This window comes from Danio rerio, chromosome 18, assembly GCF_049306965.1.
Source record: "Danio rerio strain Tuebingen ecotype United States chromosome 18, GRCz12tu, whole genome shotgun sequence".
Classification (NCBI taxonomy): Eukaryota; Metazoa; Chordata; class Actinopteri; order Cypriniformes; family Danionidae; genus Danio; species Danio rerio.
This window is the reverse complement of record NC_133193.1, coordinates 43,705,951-43,731,305: the sequence shown is the minus strand read 5'-3', so window position 1 is coordinate 43,731,305 and position 25,355 is coordinate 43,705,951. Positions and strand designations below refer to the sequence as shown.

General features: G+C 35.7%; 1 protein-coding gene across 2 annotated transcripts in view; it reads left to right on the top strand.

The window, feature by feature from the left end:
* vaspb (vasodilator stimulated phosphoprotein b) overlaps positions 1-25,355 on the top strand; it is a 94,662-nt gene that overhangs the window by 50,737 nt on the left and 18,570 nt on the right. For both annotated transcript variants that reach the window (XM_005173680.5, XM_005173679.5), the window contains exons 2-6: positions 3,596-3,767; positions 13,351-13,531; positions 13,621-13,681; positions 20,114-20,256; positions 24,472-24,722. In XM_005173680.5, the coding sequence (XP_005173737.1) occupies positions 3,596-3,767; positions 13,351-13,531; positions 13,621-13,681; positions 20,114-20,256; positions 24,472-24,722 (808 nt within the window). The remainder of the gene's footprint in view (positions 1-3,595; positions 3,768-13,350; positions 13,532-13,620; positions 13,682-20,113; positions 20,257-24,471; positions 24,723-25,355) is intronic.

The window sequence follows — 25,355 nt, the reverse complement described above, 5'->3', positions numbered from 1 at the left end:
AATTATGCCCTCTTTTACAAGATGTAAAATAAGTCTCTGATGTCCCTGAAGGGCATATGTGAAATTTCAGCTCAAAATACCAAACAAAAAATGCTTTATAACTCTTTTCAACTGCCCCTTTCAGGCTTTAATCCGAATAGTGTCGTTTTGGTGACCGTTGCTTTAAATTTAAATGAGATTGTGCTCTTTTCAAAAGAGGGCGGAGCTACAAATGCCTATGTGTCAGCATAGTGGCAGATTCAAAAAACAAGACTAACATCCTATGCTATGTCACTAATGGGCGGGGCTTTCCCCCTCTGATGACACGAACAAAGAGAGAATGTCAATTAAAGCGTTTCTGCAGACTGTTTTTATGAAGTGTGATTATAAAAAATTAAAACAATAAATTTTTTATCATTAGAAGCTGGTCATATACACACAACTGTGTTTAAATCCCTTATAAAAGTGTTTTTTGCATAATAGGTCCACTCAAAAGGAGTTTCTTTACGGTTCACGTGGCCTACAGTGGTTGTAGTTAATGATGCTATGCTGTAGGCATCTCCTCCAGAAATCTGCTGTCATTTGAATAATTGCGCGTGTAGGTGAAAAGATTTAATTGAATCAGCATGCAGGAATGTGAGGATGGAGCCAGCGCAGCCAGAGCGGTTGAGTTTGAAGATGAACTTCCTGCTTGAATCTGGTCCATTTCTCGAAACAATCCAGGCATAAATGTTTCACATGCACACACCATGATGATGTCAGTGTGACATCACGGCCCTTATCTGCCGAAACCCTTGCTCCCGTTTGTATATGTTTGAGACAGACAAATCCAAGTGTTTTTCCATTCACTCTCAGTGTATTTCTAAGGGATTCATACAGCCAGACATGAGGAATGTCGTTTTTTTATTCTCATCGTCATAATTTCAGTATTGTGAAACTCAAATGTACAGTTAAAATCAAAATTATTAATCAAATATACAGTTAAAATCAAAATTATTCACCCTACTCTGAGTTTTTTTTTCTTTTTAAAATATTTTTCAAATGATGTTCTTTTAGAAAAAGTCTTATTTGTTTTATTTTGGCTAAAATAAAAGCAGATTTTATTAGTTTTAAACCCATTTCAAGGTCAATATTGACAAAGACTTGCTTAATTACTTTAAAGAACATTGTTCAGCCTTTAAATTGCACTTTAAGCTGAATAACTAGTATCTTGAAAATATATATAGTATAAAAAAGTACTGCTATCATGGCAAAGATAAAAGAAATCAGTAATTAGAAATTGGCTATTAAAACTATTGTGTTTAGAAATGTGAAAATATCTTCTTTCCTAATATTTCTGACTTTAACTGTATCATTTTCTAATAGAGTCATTATTCTGTGCTGTCCATGTAAATGACAGAGTTTCCAGTTTAACAGTTTAAATTGTTTGTTTGTTTGTTTACCCAAATATGAATATTGCGTCATGATTTGATAAACTGCTTCATCTATTGAATTTTTTCAGTACTGGCCTAGCTTGCAGTGCTTAGATGAAACACATTGCTGTGTACACAAAGAGTGTCACCGTTTCACTTGCTACACACTACATCAATCATCTGGTGTTTATACAACTCCATTTTTATTACTACACAGCTCTCTGGAATACCCGACTCTGATTGGTCAATTATGACATTCCAGGGTATGTCGTTCCCTGATAACAACAGGTGAAACTGATTACACAATCTGATCTGGGCAGTTTCGATTCTTAACCTTTATTGATTATATTATTTAAGGCTATAAACATTTCATATAACGAGTGTAGTGACAAAATAAATCACTGTGATTAATATTATTATTTCGGTTTGTTGTTAAAAGGACCTAAAATTAAATGTCTAAACACACTTATCACACTGCTTTGTATTTTTCATCTGCTTTTTTTGACTAAAAACAGAAAGCTAACCATCATTCCTTCTGTTTTAACCAACATTAAATGCAGTTTTAAACATGTTTAAGTTTAAAGTGAAATCCACTAACCTTTCGTTTGCATTTTTAAATTGTTCAGTTTGTATTTGTTTGTATTAATTTATGTACATTTTTTGGCGTTGTTATAGGAACATTTGATTTTTTTATCTGAAGTATTGTTTGTTAAATTGCATTTGCAAAACTACCTCCTATAGATCCATGTTGATCTAGTTTTTCAACAAAACTCCATTAAGCTGCTTCATAAAAGTCAGACATGGTTGTGCGATTTGATGTGAAATATCTAATTGTGATTTTTCTGACTGATATTTTGATTTGATTAGTCAAGCTTCACCTCGGTATTCTTAATAATGTGCAGAACACACGTTAAATGAAATGAATATGACACTTTGACTGTACATATAAATATTTATTTATTTATTATTTATTAACTGTTTTTATAACATTTTTAGAGCATATAATACTTTACATAACGGCCATATTGACACTGAATAATAGGTCAATGTTTGCACAAGCTTTAAGTTTTAATATTTCACAAATAAAAATTCTAAATTAACGCACACAAGTTTCAATGTTGATTTTTTTTCTCTATATATACAGTTGAAGTCAGAATTATAAGCCGCCATTTGAATTTTCTTCCTTTTTTCTTATATATATTTTCAAAATTATATTTAACAGAGCAAGGAAATGTTCACTGTATGTCTGATAATATTTTTTTCTTCTGGAGAAAGTCTTATTTGTTTTATTTTGGCTAGAATAAAAGCAGTTTTTTAAAAAAAAAAAATTAAGGTCAAGATTATTAGCCCCTTTAAGCTATATTTTTTTCTACAGATCAAACCATTATTATACAATAACTTGCCTAATTACCCTAACCTGCCTAGTTCACCTTATTAACCTAGTTAAGTATTTAAATGTCACTTTAAGCTGTATAGAAGTGTCTTGAAAAAGTCAAATATTATTTACTGTCATCATGACAAAGATAAAATAAATCAGTTTTTAGAGATGAGTTATTAAAACTATTATGTTAGAAATGTGCTAAAAAGTTAAACAGAAATTAGGGAAAAAAATAAACAGGGGGGCTAATAGCTCTGACTTCAACTGTATATTTGTAAAAACCCTAAAATCATTCATCATATAAAGTGACTGCATTACTTCACAAAACTTTAAATCACGACTTCATGTCTTTTTGTTTACCTAAGCTTTAAAAAGGCATCAAAAACATCATACTTAGTATTTTTAAGATCAAGTCTTCTGTGTCTGGACCACATGTGAGTGTGAGTAAACGACAACAGGCTGATCATTTTTCAGGTGACCTGTCCCTTTAAGAACCGGCTCTGTTTGTACATGTGTGTCATGTGAGGGAATGTGATACGCGGTCAGTTTGAAGTTTCTGGAACTGCTTTCTCTCCTGAGAAGTGGAATGTTGAGCACTTCCTGTCTTTGTCTGCCCTCATTGTTGGTACTTGCTGAGCTTGTTTCGATCAGCCACACTTCTCCTACCTCACACATTTCTAACCACACTTGTTTCTTTGTTCATTATGCCTCAGTCTCTCTCTTCCCCCTCTTGTTTGTCGTCCTTTTCCCATTGTCCAACAGTTGATCAAAAATGGTGACTCTGCACATTTTTAATGTCATCTTTCTCTTTGTTTTATATGTCTAGTGAGTCGAGTATCTGTCAGGCCCGGGCCACTGTGATGATCTATGACGATGGCAGTAAAAAGTGGGTCCCGGCAGGCACGGGCCCACAGGCCTTCAGCAGGGTCCAAATCTACCACAATCCCACCAATAATGCCTTCAGAGTGGTGGGGCGTAAGATGCAGACTGACCAGCAGGTAAACAAACTGCAAGCACATACATAGATGAAGCTGTTAAATGTAACGCCGGCACAATCACGGGAATTTTAAATCAATCAAACTTTGCCTCAAGAGAACAATTCAAATGGGGTGTTCAATTACCAATTCTTGATTGTGTTTATGGGATATACTTGAAAGTTTTATTTATTCATTTATTCATTTTCCTTTAGTTTATTCCCTTTATTCATCAGGGGTCGCCACAGCGGAATCGCCAACTTATCCAGCATATGTTTAACCAGCGAATGCCCTTCCAGCTGCAATCCAGTACTGAAAAACATCCATACACGCTCTTTCACACACATACACTAAAGACAATTTAGTTTATTCAATACCTATAGCGCAGGGGTTTTCAAAGTGTGAGGCGCGCCTCCCCTGGGGGGCGCCAGAGCATGTCAGGGGAGGCGCGGGAAGAAATATAATATAATAAAAATATAATTATTAAGTTTAATTATTATATGTATTTTTTATTATATTTAAATGTTTTAATTAAACAAAGCAAAAAAAATAATACGTCATATATAAGAAAACCTTTTTTACCCAGAAGGCCATAGCTGTGAATTCGCTTCTGTTTGGCAAACCCGCCAATACAGGTATATGCCTGCTAATACAATGGGTCGGTTTCTGAGACCCCCCCCGATTCAAAGCTGTAATGAAGTTCACGGCCCTTTGGCCGCCGGGAAGAAGGAGGCGGAGAACCGACGCAGTTTTAAAATGATTTATTAATAACAGTGACAGCAGCTCCTCACGGAGGCTGCCGTCTAAACCAAAACAAACGGACGAGCTCCTCACGGAGACTGCCGTCAAAATGAAAGCAAAAGTAAAATATGTCCGGGCCCGGTCCTCTCTCGGCTTCCTCTGCCCTCGTTCCTCCTTTTATGATCCAGAGCTCCTTCTGTGGGATCCGAGGCAGGTGCGCACCGCAGGTGTATCCACTTACTCGGTGGCCTCACTCCGTTCCCACGGCTCTCGGCCACGCCCCCTCGCCACAAAAGCCTTCAAGTTCAGGGCTTAAACCCAAAAGACGACGATATGATGATCAGTATTTGAGTTTAGGATTTACGTGGACAGGACCAGCTGATGAACCATGACCTTTATGTGTGGTTTGTCAAAATATTTTGGCTAATGACAGCATGAGACCCGCTAAACTTCGACTGTTTTGACTGGGATGGACAGTTCTTCGATCTGTTCTATTCATAGTGAACCATCATCCTAGTTTCAATACTTATAACTCTGTAAATAATTGCACTTTCATGCAAATGATGATAGAAGTGAGTTAACAGTCTGACATCTGTTTGTGTCTTTATATATACTGTATGTATGTATGTATATATATATATATATATATATATATATATATATATATATATATATATATATATATATATATATATATATATATATATATATATATATATATATATATATATGCGTGCGTGCGTGCGTGTTTGGGAGGAGGGGGGCGCCAATGGATAAGTTGTGTCAAAAGGGAGGCCCACTGTCTTAGACTTTGAAAAACCCTGCCTTAGAAAACTCAGATTCAGGGCTGCACAATATATCGTTTTAGCATCAATAGTCACATCGCAGGATATGCAGCATTGAGTCTGGATTACATTTGATCAATTTGCAAGGCCTGTGACTGTGAGGATTTTAAAAGCATTCAGGCATAAGAAATTGTGTACCGCTTACACTTTAATAATGATTCATTTTATTAAACTGTGTACAACGAAGACTACACAGTATTATTTTACATTTGATTATTCAATGACTGTACACCTAAATAAAGTTAGACTTATTTTCCAAGTTAGATATTTTCCAATATCGTGCAACCCTAGGCTGATTAATTGCTGGACCACTGTGTTCTGATTAGCTATCTGTCTAGTCCACGTTTAAAGAAACGTCACTCCCGGGGTGGAGTTTAAAAGTCAGAGTGAAATCAGAATTTGCAATGTTTATTTAACTAGCTCACATTACTATTCATAAGTTGAATCATTAATCAGTCCAAAGTAATTCACTGGAAAATTTTGTTTTTTTTGGTAATCTTCAATGAAAGTCTAACCATTTGCTTCCAAGTTGGGAATGGTGGTCCTTTTGTTGACGTCAACCTGATGGCTTCCATGGCAACTGCTCATTGTTTCTCTCTCTATTGTTGTCATGATACTGGAATTTGGTACCTATCGGTACTGGAATTTTAAAAGCGTCCATTTCCCACTAACAAATTGAGCGCTGTTGAGCACGTTCTTAAACTTAAATTGCTTATTTGTCATTGTGTTCACATGCTCAACAGAAATGACTGTGATTGGCCATGAAGGTCATCAGTTCACCCAACTCACCGCTGTTTACTGAGTGTGAACACAGATACAGGGACACTGGAGTGTACTAAAGTTATGAAGATCAGCTGATCTGTTTATAAGCTGACATACGAGTGATCCGCTGATGAATCAACTGATATTCACCACTTTAAAACGATCCAGTGTCCTTGTGTCTGTTGTTAAACTCAGTAAAAAGTGGTGAGGTTGGTGAACCGATGACCTTCACAGCCAATCACAGTCATTTCTGTTGAGCACATGAACACAATGGCTGCGTCCGAAACCGCATACTTCTATACCATATAGTTCGCTTAAATCAGTATGCGAGCCGAGCAGCATGTCTGAATTCTTAGAATTCGAAAATCAGTATGCCAGAAGTACCCGGATGACTTACTACTTCCGGCAAGATTCTGGAGTGCGCATCCCATGCACGCTGCGCTATCCCATTATGCCCCGCGAGAGAATTCATGTATGGAAGTAAAGCAACGCAACTGATGCCGGTAGGTCACGTGACCATGACAAAATGGCGGATGTAGTACGTCCGAATTCCATTCATGCTTTTCACATTCATACTGTGTAGAACGTACTTTTCTAACGGCCAAGAATTACATTTGAATTCAAATGCAGTACCTACTGAGTAGTAGGCAGTTTCGGACACAGCCAATGACAAATCAGTGCTGTTTTAAAATGTGCTCAACAGAGCTCAAATGTTAGCAGGAAATGAACGTTTCAACATTGGTATCAAATTCCAGTATCGTGACAACCCTAACCCTCTCTTACTGTTAGTTTGCTATTAGTAATTGATTGGCAAAAGAAAGCCCTCCCCCTAATCAATATTCAGATTCAGTTAGAAGTTCATCAACATATCGAAATAAGTCTCTTCTGCAACTTCCGGTCCCTGCCAGCTGTTTGTTGTAGTCTTTAAAAATTTTATTTCTGTTAAATAAAATATTGAATTGAACTTTGCGCTATAGAACCACATCATCACATCTAAAGTTAATCATGTGAATTCATAATCAAGGACCTCTTTAAAGTTAGCAAGACCTTTGACGTAGTCTTCAAGAATTAGTGGCATATAGACTAGCAAAAGCGGCTTATAAACTGCATCCAAAAGTGACACTTAAATAATGTTAATAATGTTTATATATACAATTCTGAAAACATAATTAAGACGTTACTTTTGGAAAAATTAAACTAAATCACAGTCTGTTCATTTTTATTGGTCAGATAGAATGAAAACATGATGAACCTGATTTATATTCTCACATTTGCATTCATAGCCTGAATAAAAACAGCTTTCACTCTCCACATGGCAGAACTATCATGTTCTATTATAAACAATAACTCGTACAGGAAAAATTTTACCCCCTTTTCCTAAAATGTCCAACTCTGACTGAAGGACATTTCTTTTTTTATTTATTTCTTTTTTTTTGTATTAAATAAATAAAAGATGCCTCCTTAAACTAAACATGACAGTTGTTCCAGATTGCCAAAATAAGCAACAGACAAAAGAAAAAATGTTGAAAAGTGATGTTTGCAGTTCCTAAGGATGATTTCAGTCCCCTTTCCTTGATAACCTGCAGGGCAAACAATGATGTGCAACTTCTTATTGCTAAATGAAGTGGAATCAGACACGAGTTCGTCAGAAAACACTTGATACCATATAAGGTGTGAATTCTGAACAGCATTTACCACACAGGGCACTCAGAAAGACTCTCTTGAAATGTTTAAAACGATGTAACTAACATACTAAAGAACTTCCCGTTTAGTTGTATTGACAATACAGCCATTTAAAAAAAATACAGAAGCATAACCGTGTTTTAAAGCAGCGGGATCATACTTCTGTTAAATGTATTGTTGGGAATGATTTATTTATTGTTGTCATTTCACATAATAAAAATGTTGTTTTCCTTCAGAATATAAAATGAGAAACTGACCAGAAGACCTTTTTTTTACTTAAAATTAAAATTAAATTATAAAGACGCAATAACATGCTCTAAATATTCAGTAAATGGTCAATGGTTATGAATGTGTTCTTATATCAAACATCATTCCTTCTTTTAAGTAGAAATAGGCCTGGTTACTTAGTTTGAATGCTTTTTGGAGCTACTGAAGTTAAAGCAAGGTGATTTTCTCTTTTTTATTTTCATTGAACAGTAACTTACATTTGTTTCACTTGTCACAAAAAACTCTGACTTTGATCATTTTAAATATATTGCAGCTTCTTTATAGTCCTTTTGTTGTCATTTTTGAAGTTTAACAACCCTAGTGTCTTTCATTAGTGGGATAATTCATTCATTCATTCATTCATTCATTTTCTTGTCGGCTTAGTCCCTTTATTAATCTGGGGTCGCCACAGCGGAATGAACCGCCAACTTATCCAGCACGTTTTTTACACAGCGGATGACCTTCCAGCCGCAACCCATCTCTGGGAAAGGGATAATTCATTCAAAAGTAAAAATGTACTTACCATTTGCACACCTTTAGGTGGTTTAAAATTTTTATGCTAACAAAATATACAAAAATATATATGTTCAATTTGAATATTTTTTGTTTGAAAATCTGTAATTATTGACATCCATCTAATCATACTTTCTTTAGTTCATTCAATTAATCATTTTTCTTAGGGTAGACTTAGTCCCTTCATTCATCAGAAATCGCCATAGCGAAATGAACCACCATATCCAGCATAAGTTTTACACAGCGGATGCCCTTCCAGCCGCAACCCAGTACTGGGAAACACCCACACACTCACACTACAGCCAATTTAGTTTATTCAATTCATCTATAGCGCATGTCTTTGGACTTTGGGGGAAAACCGGAGCACCCAAAGGAATCCAATGCCAACACAGGGAGAGCATGCAAACTCCACACAGAAATGCCAACTGACCCAGCCGGGACTCAAACCAGTGACTTTCTTGCTGTGAGGCGACAGTGCTTTCCACTGAGCCACTGTGTTGCCTATTGACATCCATAAAAGGAAAGAAATTATTACAGAATAAATGCTGGTTTCCTGCAAATCACATACTTTGGAACTATTCTGTGCCTTTTTTTGTACAAGTAGCGCATTCAGCGCATTGTGTATAGGGCATATGCGGAGCTAGTGTTTCTTCCCACATTGATAAACTTCCAGTAAATGCTTAATGTGAGTTAGGGTTAGGGATGTTGTAATGTAATTAAAATACAATCAGTTGAATATACTTTGGCATTCATTTAGTTGCTCAAGCACAAAACCAGACAAAAAGCTGTTTACTCGCTCACGCCCATCAGAATCGACAGGCTCCTGCAGGGCTCCATTAAATATATTGGGGTAAAATAAATGTTTATTTTTTAAAGACATGGCAGGGAAAATATCATTTAATGCAGTGCTTCTCGTACAATCTGAGCCTCACTTTATATATCAGTGGAGATTTCTAATTTTTAAAGAAAGCAGATCTTAAACGCACCAATTTTGTAATGGCAAACAGTTCACCGTAAGCGATTAACCCCAGTTACTGACAAATTAAAAGTCCTTTAGCATACTTATGCTTACACCCTATTGCATTGCATAAGTAGCGCATTATAAGAAGCACATTCACAATGAAAATTCTAAAACAAATAAATGTTATTTGCCAATAAACCGAAGTGTTTGAACACTTTATTCACAATGGTTGCACTACCTCCTGATGGCAAAGGAGGTTGCTCCCACTATTTAGTTTAGTAATTTATTTCACTAATTTGAAAACTTCAACTGTTTGCACTGTTGTGTATTTAAATTTCTTTTTTAATAAAATTTTTTTAAAAACTAGTGTTTTGTTTGGGACGCAACTTTGTTTTGTTGATCGATTTAGGCAGAAGAGACAAACTGCAAGCTTTGGATGTTTAAAATAATTTCATGTTTTCTAAACGTAAATTTTGTAGCACACTAGCTTATAGATTTACATAAAAAAAATTTATTTTAATTTCAAGGGACCTTGAAGGGTATTTGATAGTTTATTTTAGATGAAATCTGAGAGCTCCCTCATCCTCTATCGATGGCAGTTTCCAGAATTGTTCAACATCCTGACAAATATCAAAAACCAGACTGACAAAACAGACAATATGCCTTCAGTGGTTTAATCTGAATATTATCCAGCTACAAGAATATGTTTGTGCCACACATAAAACAAATAACTTCCACAGTTTCTTCTCCTCAGTGTCAGCATATTGCGCACATTCCCGAATATCTTAATTTCTATGTTCTGAACAAGGAAAGGATGGTATTTAATTATTTTTATTATTCAATTTTTTACATTTTCTCCAACAATTAAACTGTATTATCAGTTTACACATTTTAACATCCTTTTAACGTCCCGTGTCCCTTCACCTCCCAAACAGCATCAGTAATTAGATGTTAAGGATGATATTTAATAACAGAATTTTCCTCTTTGGGTGAATCCTTTAACAGCCAGAATTGAACTGTGCAAATTTTCATTTATGTAAACTCTCCCTTTCATATTCATATATACACATATTTCATATTGTTTAAAAAAAAGCAGCCTGAACATTAAACTTAATATCCATCACCTCAAAATGAAATATTCCTCTTAAATTCAAATATTTTCTGATATTAACTTTCACAGTCCATTTCATCACGTGCATTTCGATTCTCTCAGCCTTGTCGCCCTTTATATACGAGAGACACAACTGCTCCCCAGAGACGACTGCTAAAGTAGATGTTGCTTCCTGTAAGATAGCCAAACCATTTCCTGTGCCAGTTAAACCCTCCTCCTCCTCCCCCATTCCCATTCTCTACCTCTTCTCGGTCCATCTGTCTCTTTACACACTCATTTCTTTTTGCCTCAATGACTCAGGGACTTTTGTCTCTCCCTGTAGTACTCTTTCGGTTGGTTTGTGTGTTAGCAGTCTGTGTCTGATAGCAGTTTGTGTGTGTTGATGGCATTGTTCATTGGTGTGAACTTTTTTTTTTTTTTGGACATTTTCTCTTCTTTCTTCCTCTCTTCCTTTTCTTTCCTGCTCTCTGCTTTGTGGAATTCATGACTGTAATACAAACAGAGAAACGAAGAGTCAGCAGATTGAAATAACTCTGCTGGTAGAGCCCCCTCCTGGACAGTCTGATAATTTAATTAATATATTTGCTTCTGCTTGGCTATGCAAAGACGTTTACAAATCTGTTTGCACTTTTGGGTTGAAGTACTGTGAGGGCGGGTGGGTTGGAGCAAATCTTTTGGTGCATTCAAGTAGTGCAAATCTAAATCTCATTTAAAATAGATGTGCCAACTTCCTAGATGTGTAATCTTAGTGTTCTTGATTTTCAAAATATTCACACTGATAAACACACAAAAGTAATGATGGCAAAGTAGTCTCTTTTGAAGATTTTGAAATCAGTAGTTTGGGAAAGAGTCTTTGTGTTTGTTCTTAGTAAAAAAAAAAAATTCTAAATAATCACACTGAAAAGCAGCCGAAAGTTCATCATTTCAGATATTTGTTAATGTGGCAGAGTAGTTTCTGCAGAATATTTTAAAATCAGCTGTTTAAAAAAAAGAGTCTTAGTGTTTGTTTTTAATAAAAAAGTAAATATTTGCAAATAATTAAACCGAAAAGCAGGAAAAAGTGTATAATTACAGATGTTTTTAATGATGGCAGAGTATTTTCTGTCAAAGATTTTGAAATAAGTAGTTTGAGAGAGTCTTTGTGGTTGTTCTTAATAAAGAGTGTAACTTTTTACAAATAATCACAATGAAAAAGCAGCCAAAAGTACATCATTTAGGACAGTGGTCAACAAACTTGTTCCTGGAGGGCCGGTGTCCTGCAGATTTTAGCTCCAACCCTAATCAAACACACCTGAACAAGCTAATCAAGGTCTTACAAGGTATACTTGAATCATCCAGGCAGGTGTGTTGAGGCAAGTTAAAGCTAAACCCAGCAGGGACACCGGCCCTCCAGGACAGAGATTGGTGACCCCTGATTTAGGATATTTTAATGATGGCAGAGTAGTTTCCTTAGAATATTTCAAAAAGAGTAGAGAGTTTTGTGTTTGTTCTGAATAATGATTTTTTTTTTTTAATAATCACACTGAAAAGCAGCCAAAAGTGCATCATTAAAAATATTTTAATGTGGCAGAGTAGTTTCTGTCAAAGATTTTGAAATTAATAGTTTAAGAAAGACTCTTTGTTCTTAATAAAAAAAGTAAAATCGTTGGAAATAATCACACAGAAAAGCAGCCAAAAGTACATCCTTTCAGATATTTTTAATTTAATGGAATAGTTTCTTTTGAAGATTTTGAAATCAATAGTTTGAGAGAGTCTTCATGATTGTTCTTAGTTAAAAAAAGTAAATCTTTGAAAATAATCACACCAAAAAGCAGCTAAAAGTACATCATTTAAGATATGTTAAATGATGACTGAGAAGTTTTTGTCAAAGATTTTAAAATCAGTAGTTTAAGAGTCTTTGTGTCTGTTCTTAATAAAAAAATACTTTTTTTCTTAAATAATCACACTGAAAAGCAGCCAAAAGTATACATTACTTAAGATATTTTAATAATGGCAGAGTATTTTTTGGCAAATATTTTGAAATTAGTAGTTTGAGAGAGAGTTGGTTGATATCTTTTAGTTTATTCCAATATATGTGAATTAAAATCTTACTTTAAATGATTGTGCCAAGTTCTTAGATATAAAAATTGTGTATTTATGTTGTGCATTTATTATAAGTGTATGTGTGAATGAGCTTGTATGGGTGTTTCCCAGTACTGCGTTGTGGCTGGAAGATACGGCGGAATAGTTGACAATTCATTCCGCTGTGGTGACCCCTGACAAATAAAGGACTAAACTGAAGGAAAATGAATGAACAACAGATATATCTCATTAATTAATTCATTCATTCATTAATTCATTCATTCATTCATTTTCTTTTCAGCTTAGTCACATTGTTAATCAGGGATTGCCACAGTGGAATGAACCGCCAACTTGTCCAATATATGTTTTACGCAGCAGATGAATGATATATCTATATTGCGTAAATCACAATAAACTGCTTAGTTGTTTTATTATCGTTTTAAATATGTTGAAGACACATAAATAGTCAATTAATTCAGAAACTGAAAATATGTTTGCACAAAAAAAAAAATGTATTTAAAGAAATTCTGTACGAATTACATTTTAAAACTAAATGAAATTAATGAACAAAATATACACCAAATTGAACTCAAAAGAGAGAGAATACCACAGCGTAAGATAAAACCACCATATTTTACATTCATACATTTGTGTCTCCTCCAGGTTGTGATAAACTGTCCAATTGTAAAGGGATTAAAATATAATCAGGCCACGCCAAACTTCCACCAGTGGCGGGACGCCCGGCAGGTGTGGGGACTCAATTTTGGCAGCAAGGAAGATGCGGCGTTGTTTGCCAATGGCATGATGCACGCTCTCGATGTGCTCAGCTCGATCCCTGATGGAGGTAACACACACATATACACAGCACCATGACACAGCATATCTGTTAATGTATAATGAAAACAGTCAACACAACCTCTCTAATATCTTTAGGTTACTCCGCACGGCCTGTGTCTAATGGACCATCACCAGAAGAGCTGGAACAGCAGAGAAGGTACAGGCCTGGGGTCGAAATTAGACTGGGGTTTATTTTATTTCCAGAATTGAAGTCATTTAAGCTTTCTTCACTTTCTGTGTCCTTGTGTGAATTGCTGTAAGACAGCGTTTCCTGGTCAGACTTTGACCTCATTTCTGAAGCACACACACTCCTTTACACACAAGCACACACTCTCAAGGGATTTACTGGTATTAACGCTGGAGTCTTTAGCTTTCCGTGAGCCCCTGAAGTGACGGGGCAGAAGTCCGGGTCAGGCTTTCTGACTCACAAATCCTCTTCCACATTCTCCTCTTGCTTTCAATTTCGAGACTACAGTTTAGAAATATTGCTGCATTTACAAATCTTGACTTTTTTTTTTGGTTTTGATTCGTAATTAAGTTGATTAAAAAACGATGAAGAGAAGTGCATAGAGGGAGACACTGCTTGCTGCAGAGCCACTTGGGCTCCCATGAGGGGGCGCTTGAGCTTCAACTCCTCCTATAAGCTGTTTTAGGCCCCGTTTACACTAGTGCATTTTAGTTTTAAGACAGCGTTTTAGTTAAAAAACGATCTGCGTCCACACTAGCGTTTCAATTAGCATCTCTGAACATATTTTCCATCCACACTACGCCACCAAAAACCTATATCACGTGACCTTTCGCGCACTCTGGGCATGCGCGTTCTAGTAAAAACAAAAAGCATTTTGTTATTGTAAGTCAACAAACGCCGGTTGAACGTTAAACGCGATGGCAAAGAAAGGAAGAGAGGTATTTTTGTGGACAGATGACGAGGTCGAGTTGTTTCTAAACGTAACAAATGAATCACTGCACAATGGTGCCTAAAACAGACAATAGTGCAAACAACGCTCCCATTTCTGTGCCCATGTTGTTGTTTACAGTACTGTCTTCCGGTAGCGTTAAAGCCATATGTTATAGTCATGTGATAGGGACTTGACGAATAAGCGAAGGATACGCAATGATAGAAAAGCCCCGATCAGGTAGCGAATCTCAGCAGTCCCGCCTCCGTTTTCAGATGTCTCCGTTTTTCTTCATCCACACTGAAACAGAGCAGCAGCGTTTTAGAATGAAAACGGCCTCTCCAGCGTTTTCAAAACGCTCCGTTTTCGGCGCTCGAGAACTCCTGCGTAGTGTGGACGGATGGCGTAACCGTAGGAAAACTTACACGTTTTAAAAAGAAAACGCATTAGTGTAAACGGGGCCTTAATGCGTACACCCACCCCACCCCTAACCCCAACCCCCAGTGACATCACTTGTAGAAGAAGTGCAAGGAAGGAGGAGCTGGAGCTCAGCTCTGCCCAAGTGGCTCTGCAGTGAGTACCACTTGCATAGAGGAGGAGCAGGAAGCTATCATACTTAGGCCCCATCCCAATTCTACCCCTTAGCCCTTCCCCTTATCCCTACCCCTCATTTTGTGCGTTCACGTGAAGGAGTAAAGGTGTCCCAATTCTCTTTAGTGTGAGGGTGTATGGTTAAGGCCCTATTCACACAGAGCTTTATCTTCAACGCTTGAAAGAGGGCGTGTCTGAAGTTGAGGATGATGCGATCATCATATCAGCATCAGCTAATGAAATGAGTCAGCAATTGGCTACTGTCTTAGCTTGTGTATTTGCATACTGCCATCTGATTGGCTGATGCTTCGATTGGCGCTTGAAAAGTTGAGAAAGTCCCAACTTCTGCAGTAAGCAACGCCACTTTAATTTTTAATGGCGTAAAAGGCCCTTCTTGCTTTGTCTTTCAGTTCATTCACAGCCAAATTTTGATTTCCATTAGCACTTATTTTTAACCCAAGGTGTGTGTAGCTTGTGGCAGGTTCAGCCTTTCTCATACCAAGGGTAAAACTGTTTCTTTCCCTGACATCTGGGTTTTTTCTGGAATATTAGGGTTTTGGTTTTCTTTGGGTTAATGTTCAGAATCCAGGTCTGACAGAAGCTGTGCAGGATATCCAGCTGCTGCTGTAGACCCTTTTCTGTTGGCACCAGAGCATCTGCAAACAGCAGGAACTTAGTGAGATACAGTTTGAGACCCGGCATATCTGCTTGCTCTATGAGCATTGCCAGCCAATTGATTGGTGCAAATATCGAAGTGGGCCGGTAACAGTGGACAGCCCTGTCTCACAGTTTCACATAGTCATGAATCTGCTTTTGCTGAATGTTCAAGGTTGGTGCCGCTTTTTACATTGCTTGAAAGGATTATCGAAGGATTGGGCTTAATTTTTAACAAAGCATTTTATTATTTGTGACTGTAAATATTTCAAAGGAAACAAGGAAAGTGCTTAAGCATGTAATTTTGGCCGTTTTGAGCTGTTTGGAAGACTTTGTAAATGTTCTTAATTTGTTCACAGCTCTTGTGGAATCAAGAATGAATAGTGGAATATTTATATACAGTTGAAGTCAGAATTATTAGCCCCCTTTTGATTTTTTCCCCTTTTTTAAATATTTCCCAAATAATGTTTAACAGAGCAAGGAAATTTTCACAGTATGTCTGATAATATTTTTTCTTCTGGAGAAAGTCTTATTTGTTTTATTTCGGCAAGAATAAAAGCAGTTTAAAATTTTTTTAAGTTATTTTTGGGACAAAATTATTAGCCTCTTTAAGCTAATTTTTTTTCCGATAGTCTACAGAACAAACCATCATTATACAATAACTTGCCTAATTACCCTAACCTGCCTAATTAACCTAATTAACCTAGTCAAGCCTTTAAATGTCACTTTAAGCTGTATAGAAGTGTCTTAAAAAATATCAAGTAAAATATTATTTACTGTCATCATGGCAAAGATAAAATAAATCAGTTACTAGAAATAGGTTTTTAAAACTATTTTGCTTAGAAATGTGCTGAAACAATCTTCCCTCCATTAAACAGAAATTGGGGAAAAAATAAACAGTGGCGCTAATAATACAGGGGGGCTAATAATTCTGACTTCAACTATATATATATATATATATATATATATATATATATATATATATATATATATATATTTTTTTTTTTTTTTTTTTTTTTTTTCTCTTTTAAATACAAGAAACATGGATGAATTTTTGGCCAAATAGTGTGAGCAGTATTTTTAAATAATCTTTGTTTTACTGTAGTAAGTTAGTAATTTTAATGATTTAAGTTTTTTTTTTTAAACCTTTCTCTTTTAGTCTCTTTCTCTCTCTTGTCTCTGTTATAGTTATTTATTCCATGATAAAATCTCTACATGGAGCCGGTGGACTCATGTCTTGACTTGACTCAAATGCTTTGAATGGCTTTGAGAGAGGCTTGACTTAACTTGAAACTTGACATTGCAGTCTTGCCACAGTATGCATGCTGCTGTTAAACGTTACATAAATGTGTACTGAATGAAATGTATGTATGTGTACATATACATTGGGATTATATTTCCATATAATCCGTTACATGCCATGTATGCCACAATGTGAAAGAAAAGATGTAGCTAGCACAGTTTCACTGCATGTCTTTCTATTTTGATTTGATTTAGTCTTATTTAGATTACACTGCATTTTTTATTTATTTATGTTCGAGATGATGAAATCCTCATGTACATCCCACGAAAAGGGACTCTAGTTTTAAATATTATTGTATGCCTTATCCTAAATAAATGGTGGCAGAAAGAGCTTAAAGTGCTGCAATTTAAGAAAACACTTGCGATTACAAAACACGCCAGCAAATTAAGAAAAGATCCTCATTCGTTTGACAGCACACGTGCTGCAAATTCTCACAACGCAAAACACATTTAAAAAAAAAAAAACACACAATGCATTTTCTCACAACACTTGTAAAAGCAACAGAACACAACAGAAATGTTTTAGGGGTCCAAGTTTTTTGTGTTTATTAGCCTAGTTTTTTGTGTTTATTTTATTAGCCTAAATAACCATAACCTATATAGCCGGGTCTATCACATATTAGGTTCCTCTAAACATTTCCGTTGTGTTCCCTGCTATTTGAAAGTGTTGTGAGAATATGCAGGCGTTTTCGTTAGTTCTTTGCGTTGTAAGAAAATGCAGCGTGTTTTATTTATTTGAGAGTGTTGTGAGAAAATGCAGCACATTTTATTACTTTGATTGCGTTTTGAGGATTTCCAGCATGTGTGCTGTCAAACAGATGAAGATCTATTCTTAATTTGCTGGCGTGTTTTGTAATTGCATGTGTTTTCTTAAATTTTAGCACGTTAAAGGTGCAGTAGGTGATCTGCCTAAATGCTAACCGGTTAGCATAATACGTTCAAAACGCAATCCCTCCCCTGCAGTCCAGTCAAGTCTCCTGAAATTATGAATGCGCACATTAAAGATTTCGGAGACCCACTAGATCATGTCATCCACAAATTAGAAGTCTTCATAGTGCTTTGAAATACTACAATTCCTAACAAAACATCTGCATTATATCGAGCACGTTTTCAGTTGTGTAGTCATGTATTTCATGCATGCGAGGATCGCTGGTCTCACTCTCTAACGTGATTTGTCCTAAAGTGACTACTGTATGCTTAGTGGTTGGCCGGCGAGATGCAAGAATTACACTTATTACTGAACAAAACTTGCGTGCTATTTCAGACCGAATATTCAGAGTAGCATGGCAAACAATATAGGGACGCATCACAGGCTGTCATTGTTTAAAAATGAATTTAAAACCAGCTTAGTAAAGCAGGCTAGGTGGAATAGCGCAATTGACTAATGTTTTGTTGTTAAACTAGATAAAAATCTACATTATCGATGCTGTAAAAGGTCCCTTATGAAACTGAACTGTTTCATCAATCTCTCACCGGAAGATTTCAGTGGCTGAACAACACTTCTGTGCATATAACCCATTCGTAAAACAACACAATCTACATCAGCTTTGCGTGACAAAAGAGCTTAGAATGACCAAGAGGTGACACTCAATAGAACGTTCCATTGCAACAGCAGCGCCCAGCAACAACCCCCGATTCCGCTATTTTGGAGTGAAAGCGATCGGCAGTCCATTGGATCTTATTGCTATCTTGATGGCAAGCAGCTGCCTTGTTTTTTATTTATTTATTTAAAAATCGCATTAAAGCTGAGAGACAACCTGTAAGACAGCAATACAACACTTACTGTCACTATCATCAGCACTTTTAATAGTTTATTTTAGACTTATAATATGCTGTTGTTCTATTGAAGTTTTCATTCCAAAATGGCCACCGCGCCATCTAGTGGCTGTTTCCCAAATCGCACTACGGTGATTCTATGCTCTTTGGCATGACTAAAATAGTTTTAAAACATAACATTACCTGTCTAAGTGAAATACTTCAGCCATGGTGTCATCCTTCCTCCTGCGTGAATAACAACCCCAATATTGATTCAGGATTTTAAAAAGCTTTGATTCAGCATTTGTTTTTCTCGCTGTAAGTGTCTACGTGACCGCGGCGTGTGTTGCAGATCTGCGTGAACAGGGGTGTGCAGTTGTACAAATCTACATTTGCTGACAGACGGTTTGGGCTACTTATCAGAATAATGGAATTATCAGCCTGACAATATTTAATTGGATGAACACTTTTTAGTTTTGTGCCTCACCCAGAATATAAAAATACACATAAATACATTTCGATCATTCTCTTTAATCATTACTTTTGGAATGTGAAGAGACTTTCAACCAGCACAGCACAAAATGTTTCTGAAGAGAATCACCTACTGCACCTTTAAGCTCTCCTGGCCACCGTAGAAATATCTTGAATAGCACTAAAATTATTTTAAATATTGCCCAATTTCCAGTATTTACTTCAGGAGCAACTGACAATTTTAAGTTAGTATTTAATATATTTATAGTACATTTGCATGTTTAATGACTGGTTAATGGTTACATGCTGGTGAACAGCACATACGGTTGAAGTCAAAATGATTAGCCCAGAGTTAATCAGATGTTTAACAGAGCAAGGAATTTTCCACAGAATGGGTTAGGGTTAACAGAATGTCTGATAATATTTTTTCTTCTGGAGAAAGTCTTATTTGTTTTGTTTGAGCAAGAATATATGCGTTTTTTATTAAAATGTTAATGTATGCGGTTTTTATATTAAAACAAGGTCAATATTATAAGCCCCTTTGAGCTATGTATTTTAAATTGTCCACAGAACAAACCACCGTTATACAATAGCTTGCCTAATTACTTTAACCTGCCTAGTTAATCTAGTTAAGCCTTAAATTGCACTTTAAGCTGAAGACTAGTATCTTGAACAATATCTGGTAAAATATTATTTACTGTCATCATGGCAAAGATAAAATAAATCAGTTATTAAAAATGAGTCATTAAAACTATTATGTTTAGAATTGTGTTGAAAAAATCTTCTCTCCGTTAAGCAGAAATATAGGGAAAATTATACAGGGGTAATAATAATTCAGGACGTCTAATAATTCAGACTTCAACTGTATATGCTGGTATTTTTTTGTGTATTTTGACTTTAAATGTTGTTTTTTCTTGCAGATTGGAACAACAGAGGCTGGAGCAGCAAGAGAGAGAGAGACTAGAAAGAGAGAGACAAGAGAGAGAACGGCAGGAAAGGGAAAGACAAGAGAGAGAAAGACAAGAGAGAGAACGACAAGAGAGAGAACGGCCAGTAGCTTCAGGTCAGCAGAAACTCTTTTACCTCAGTGGACATGAGTTTGCACTTATTTCTGAGTAAAAACCAGCAAAGGTGTTTTTTTTAATGGTATGGGGGGGGGGGGTGTATATAAGGGGTATATAAATATAAATGGGGAAAAGACAAGATATCCCTTTTTGGTTTCTGCATCATATTAAATTTTCAAAAGTGAGTTTATATGAAAAGAAAAGTTTAAAGTGTCTTCTTCAATGTTTAAAAATTTTCTCTGAAAGTAAAAATAAAATAGGTAACTGTAATATCTACACAGTATGAATCATTTGTTAAGCTTTAGCTAATAGTGAATTTATTATCTGTTAAGCATTAACTCTACATTAATAAACCTTAATAAGCAATTTATAAATACAAATGCTGTATTCTTGAATTATAAGCACATGTATAATAAGCTTAATGATTGTGTTTTCATACTTTGTTATCTTATTAATTGTTCATTTCTATATTAAGTATTGCAATATTTACAAACCATTTGTATTTAAGAGCAGTTGGTGTTTTTTAGGATTAGTTAGTAAATGATTAATAAACTATCCAAGTCAACATTCATATAAGTTATTATTCAGGCTTATAGTAATGGTTACTGTGTATGTTTAAGAGCCATGAACCTACCCCCGATTCGAAAAGTGAGTCAGTCCATGATTGTTTTGGTGATAGGGTTGAGTGGCAAAAAAAGGAATGGTTTGCATTATAAGGGGAGTTTCAGTTTGAGCACATGCTGATTTTTAGAGGCAAATCAACACAGGGAGAAAAAGAACAGGGGAGAAAGACAGTGACTGTGTTTACATGGACATCAGTAATCAATTTATTTGCCAAATTATTAATTTTTGTGACCTAATCTAAAGTAAGGACTATTTAAGCTTTGTAAGTCCGTTATGAATGACAATTAAAGGCTTAGTATTAATACAATACATGTGTGCAATCTTATCTAAAAATAAAATTACTGTAAAGTTTAAACATTGCTGAATAACAAGAGTGTTACAATACAATTAGAAATAAATACAAATAAATAAAATTGGATAAAATAACAACAATATAATATTTTAACAATTATTATTATGCAACATTTCAATGTTATTTAGCGAAGTTTAAACTGTACAGTAGTTTTATTTTAGATAAGCTTGCAAAGATTTATTTTTCATTTGATTCAGTTTCGTTTGTGTGTCTTCAAAGGAATAAAAATGAATAAAGTCGTTTATTTTCTTTTTCCTGTTTAGAATAGAACTGAGCCTTTAATTGTAATTTATAAGGGATTTACAAAGCATAATTAGTCTTCACTTTAGATTAGGTTATAATAACTGGATGAAGTTGAGTTAATAAAGCATTTATTAGCATACTAATGAACTATTATATGCCTGAATAATAAGATATATGAATGTTAATTTGAATAGTTTATTAATCATTTACTTACACATTATGAATGATCTTAAAATATCAACTATTATTAAATATGTAGTTTGTAAATAATACAATACTTAATAATACAAATAATCATTAACAAAGTATAAAAATACAATCATTCAGCTCAGTGCACATGTGTTTATAAGTCAGAAATACAGCTTTTTTATCTGCAGTTATAAACTGCTTCCTAACGTCTACTGTAGAGTTAATGCTTAACGAATTATGAATTAACATTTTGCTAATGCTTAACAAATGATTCATAGTGTGTAGTTAGTATAAAGAGTTACTAAAAAAATCAAACTGTGAATTTTACCATTTGCTCTTTAAAATGAACACAACTCAAATAACTAGTTCTAAAAATCTATTTGTTTTATAGGCTTATTTTGTTTAAATATGATACTGTTAATAATTGTGGTTAATCATAATGTGTATACACTTAAGAATATGTTAATATTATATTTGCCCATAGCTTGAGATTCACAGATGTTCTCTTTTATTGATGCCTACATACTGCATTATGTGACCTTGATATCTGCTTCAAACACTCAGCTCATTACCCGCACCATAATTATGTAACCAAACCAGACAGTTTTTTTTTCAGACTGCTAAAAATAGCAGTAAAAGTCACTTTGTTCAACTTTTTGAAGATCACGCTCCCATGATGCAATCTGAAAATGTAAATGAATGGAAAACATCCATGAATCACTGTTAATTAAATAGACAGTTAACCCAAAAATAAATAAAAAAAATCCATCATTCGCTCATCCTTCGCTTATTCAAAATCTATTTGAGTTTCTTTCTTCTGTTGATCACAAAAGAAGATATTTAGAAAAATCCTGGTTTCTTAAACCAGGGGTTCCCAAACTTTTCAGCCTGCAACCCCCAAAATAAAAATGCCAGTGACTTGAAACCCCCAATATCCTCTGAGGTGGTTATAAATACAGAAACCTTGCATGCAATGGTGCGCACACACCAATAGGCCCAAGTGTATTCTTAATTTTTTTTCTGTATGTGAGTGCTGTAAATGTGTCAAAGTTTAATCTGGTGCCCTAAAATCAGTCTGCTGCATCTGATGCTATTGCTGTGTCTTTAATATAACCTAATCACTGCAGGGGTCGCAATCCAATAGAACTATAAGCTACTGCAGTAAGTAAATGGTATATAGTAACTGTAAACTTCTATTTTTGTCTTCAGTAGGATATGGGTAAAATATGGTAATTCTAATAGTTTAATAAAATGAATTAGGTTTTTGGAAATCACCAAGCGACCCCATCCCCTCTTTCATTGTTCCGACCCCCACTTTGGGAACCACTGGCTTAAGCCTGATTTATACTTTCGTCTGGCACCGTGTCACGGACCTCCACTGACTGCGGGCTCACCTCACGAAATGGACAAGGTTTTTATACTTGACGTGTTAGCCAAACAGGGCATCAGTTTATTGTAAACCGAAAGGTTCAAATATTCCTTTCCTGTTATCAAAGTAATAATTTGTTCCTTAATAATAGTTTTGTAACTAATAAATTGTTTTAAATTCAAAATTGTAATATACATCAGTGTTAAACCCTTCAATGGTGGGAAAAATACATTCTTTAATTGTGTACATGGGTCTCCGCATCCTCTTTTGGCTTTAACAAACTTATCCCATGGGTTTTTCCAAAATTTTTAACAAAAACTTTTTTTCCTCTCACACAGCTGCTGCAATTTCTAGCCAATAATTATCGGTCATCTAGTTCTCCCTATGATCAGGCAGTCGTACAGTACCCGCTTCAGACAAAATCTCTTCAAAGTGTTTCATACTCAACTCAAATCAAACGCAGAGCCGCGCACACTGTTCGCTCGAGTCTCAAAAAAAATCATGCGCTCAGCCAGCCGAAATCATGTGGCGCACACCCAAAATGAACCTCCGCAAACACATCGATGAGGTCACATTTGCCGCGCACACTCAAGCGAACTAGCCAATGCGTTGAGTATAAACCAGACTATAAACCCATTGACTTCTATAATAACTCTGTTTCCCATTATGGAAGTCGTTGGGCTAGCAGCATTCTTCAGAATATCTTCGTTTGTGATCAACAGAAGAGAAAACTCATGAAGGTTTAAGGGGGAATAAATTATGAGGTAATTTTTCATTTTTAACTAGTATATTTTTATACTGATGTTAAATCGTACTAAATGTTTACTATTTTAGAATTATTTTTTTAGCTTTGCCATTAAACTGAATAGGGGGTCAAATGTTTTGGGTATCCTTTCACAAGCTTCTCACAATAGTTTGCTGGAATTTTGGCCCTTTCCTCCTGACAGAATTGGTGAAACTGAGTCAGATTTGTTGGCTGTCTTGCTCACACATGCTTTTTCAACTCTGCCCACACATTTTGAGATCAGGGCTTCGTGATGGCCTCTCCAAAACTTTCACTGTTGTTCTTAAAGCATGTTTTAACTAATTTGGCAGTATGCTTAGGGTCATGGTTATAGTGTTCTTTCTTCATGATGTTACGTGTTCAAGATGTTAAATAATTAAATGGATGAAACGTAACAATCAGTGAGTCGATTGATGCTGGGAATAAATTATGAGGTAATTTTTCATTTTTAACTAGTATATTTTCCTATTGTACATTTTACTGTGCTTTTTTGGGATGAGTAGTTTTCCCTAAGCAAAGAAATTCAAGTACATAATCTTTTTGTCTTTTTAAATACCTTTTTGTCCTAATTGTATTAATTTCATCTGGTTGGTTTGGTTATTATTTGAAACACTGTAGCTCAGTGAACGTTTTCTGTTTTTCTTTTTCTGTAGTTGTGATTCCTCCAGCGCCGCCTTTGGCCCCTGGAGGCCCTCCAGCTCCCCCGGGACCCCCACCTCCCCCTGGACCCCCTCCATCTGGACCTCCTCCACCACCTGGGCCTCCGCCTTCAGGAGGAGGAGCTCCACCGCCTCCTGCTCCACCACTGCCCTCTTCTGGAGGAAGTGATGGGGGTGGAGGACCTGGTGGTGGTGGTGGTCTCGCTGCTGCTCTGGCAGCTGCCAAACTTCGCAAAGTGCCCAAGGTGAGATTATTCACAAAAAGAGGATAGTTGCATCCCAAATGACACTTTATGCACTTATAGACTCAGCCATGTAGTGTATGAGTATCTATTGCCATTAAACTGAATAGGGGGTCAAATATTTTGGGTATCCTTTCACAAGCTTCTCACAATAGTTTGCTGGAATTTTGGCCCTTTCCTCCTGACAGAATTGGTGAAACTGAGTCAGATTTGTTGGCTGTCTTGCTCACACATGCTTTTTCAACTCTGCCCACACATTTTCTATAGGATTGAGATCAGGGCTTCGTGATGGCCTCTCCAAAACTTTCACTGTTGTTCTTAAAGCATATTTTAACTATTTTGGCAGTATGCTTAGGGTCATGGTTATAGTGTTCTTTCTTCATGATGTTACGTGTTTAAGATGTTAAATAATTAAATGGATAAAACGTAACAATCAGTGAGTCGATTGATGCTGGATAAATGAGGAGAAGACACAGACGCTTGATAAGTGAAACAAAAAGTAAGTATTTATTAATGGATAATGTCAAACAATGAATATGAAATGTTAGGTAAATGTAATTTATAAATAAATAAAGAAAATAAATAAAGAAAACAGGAGTGTTGCCAAAACAAAGAAATAAATATAACAGAATGATC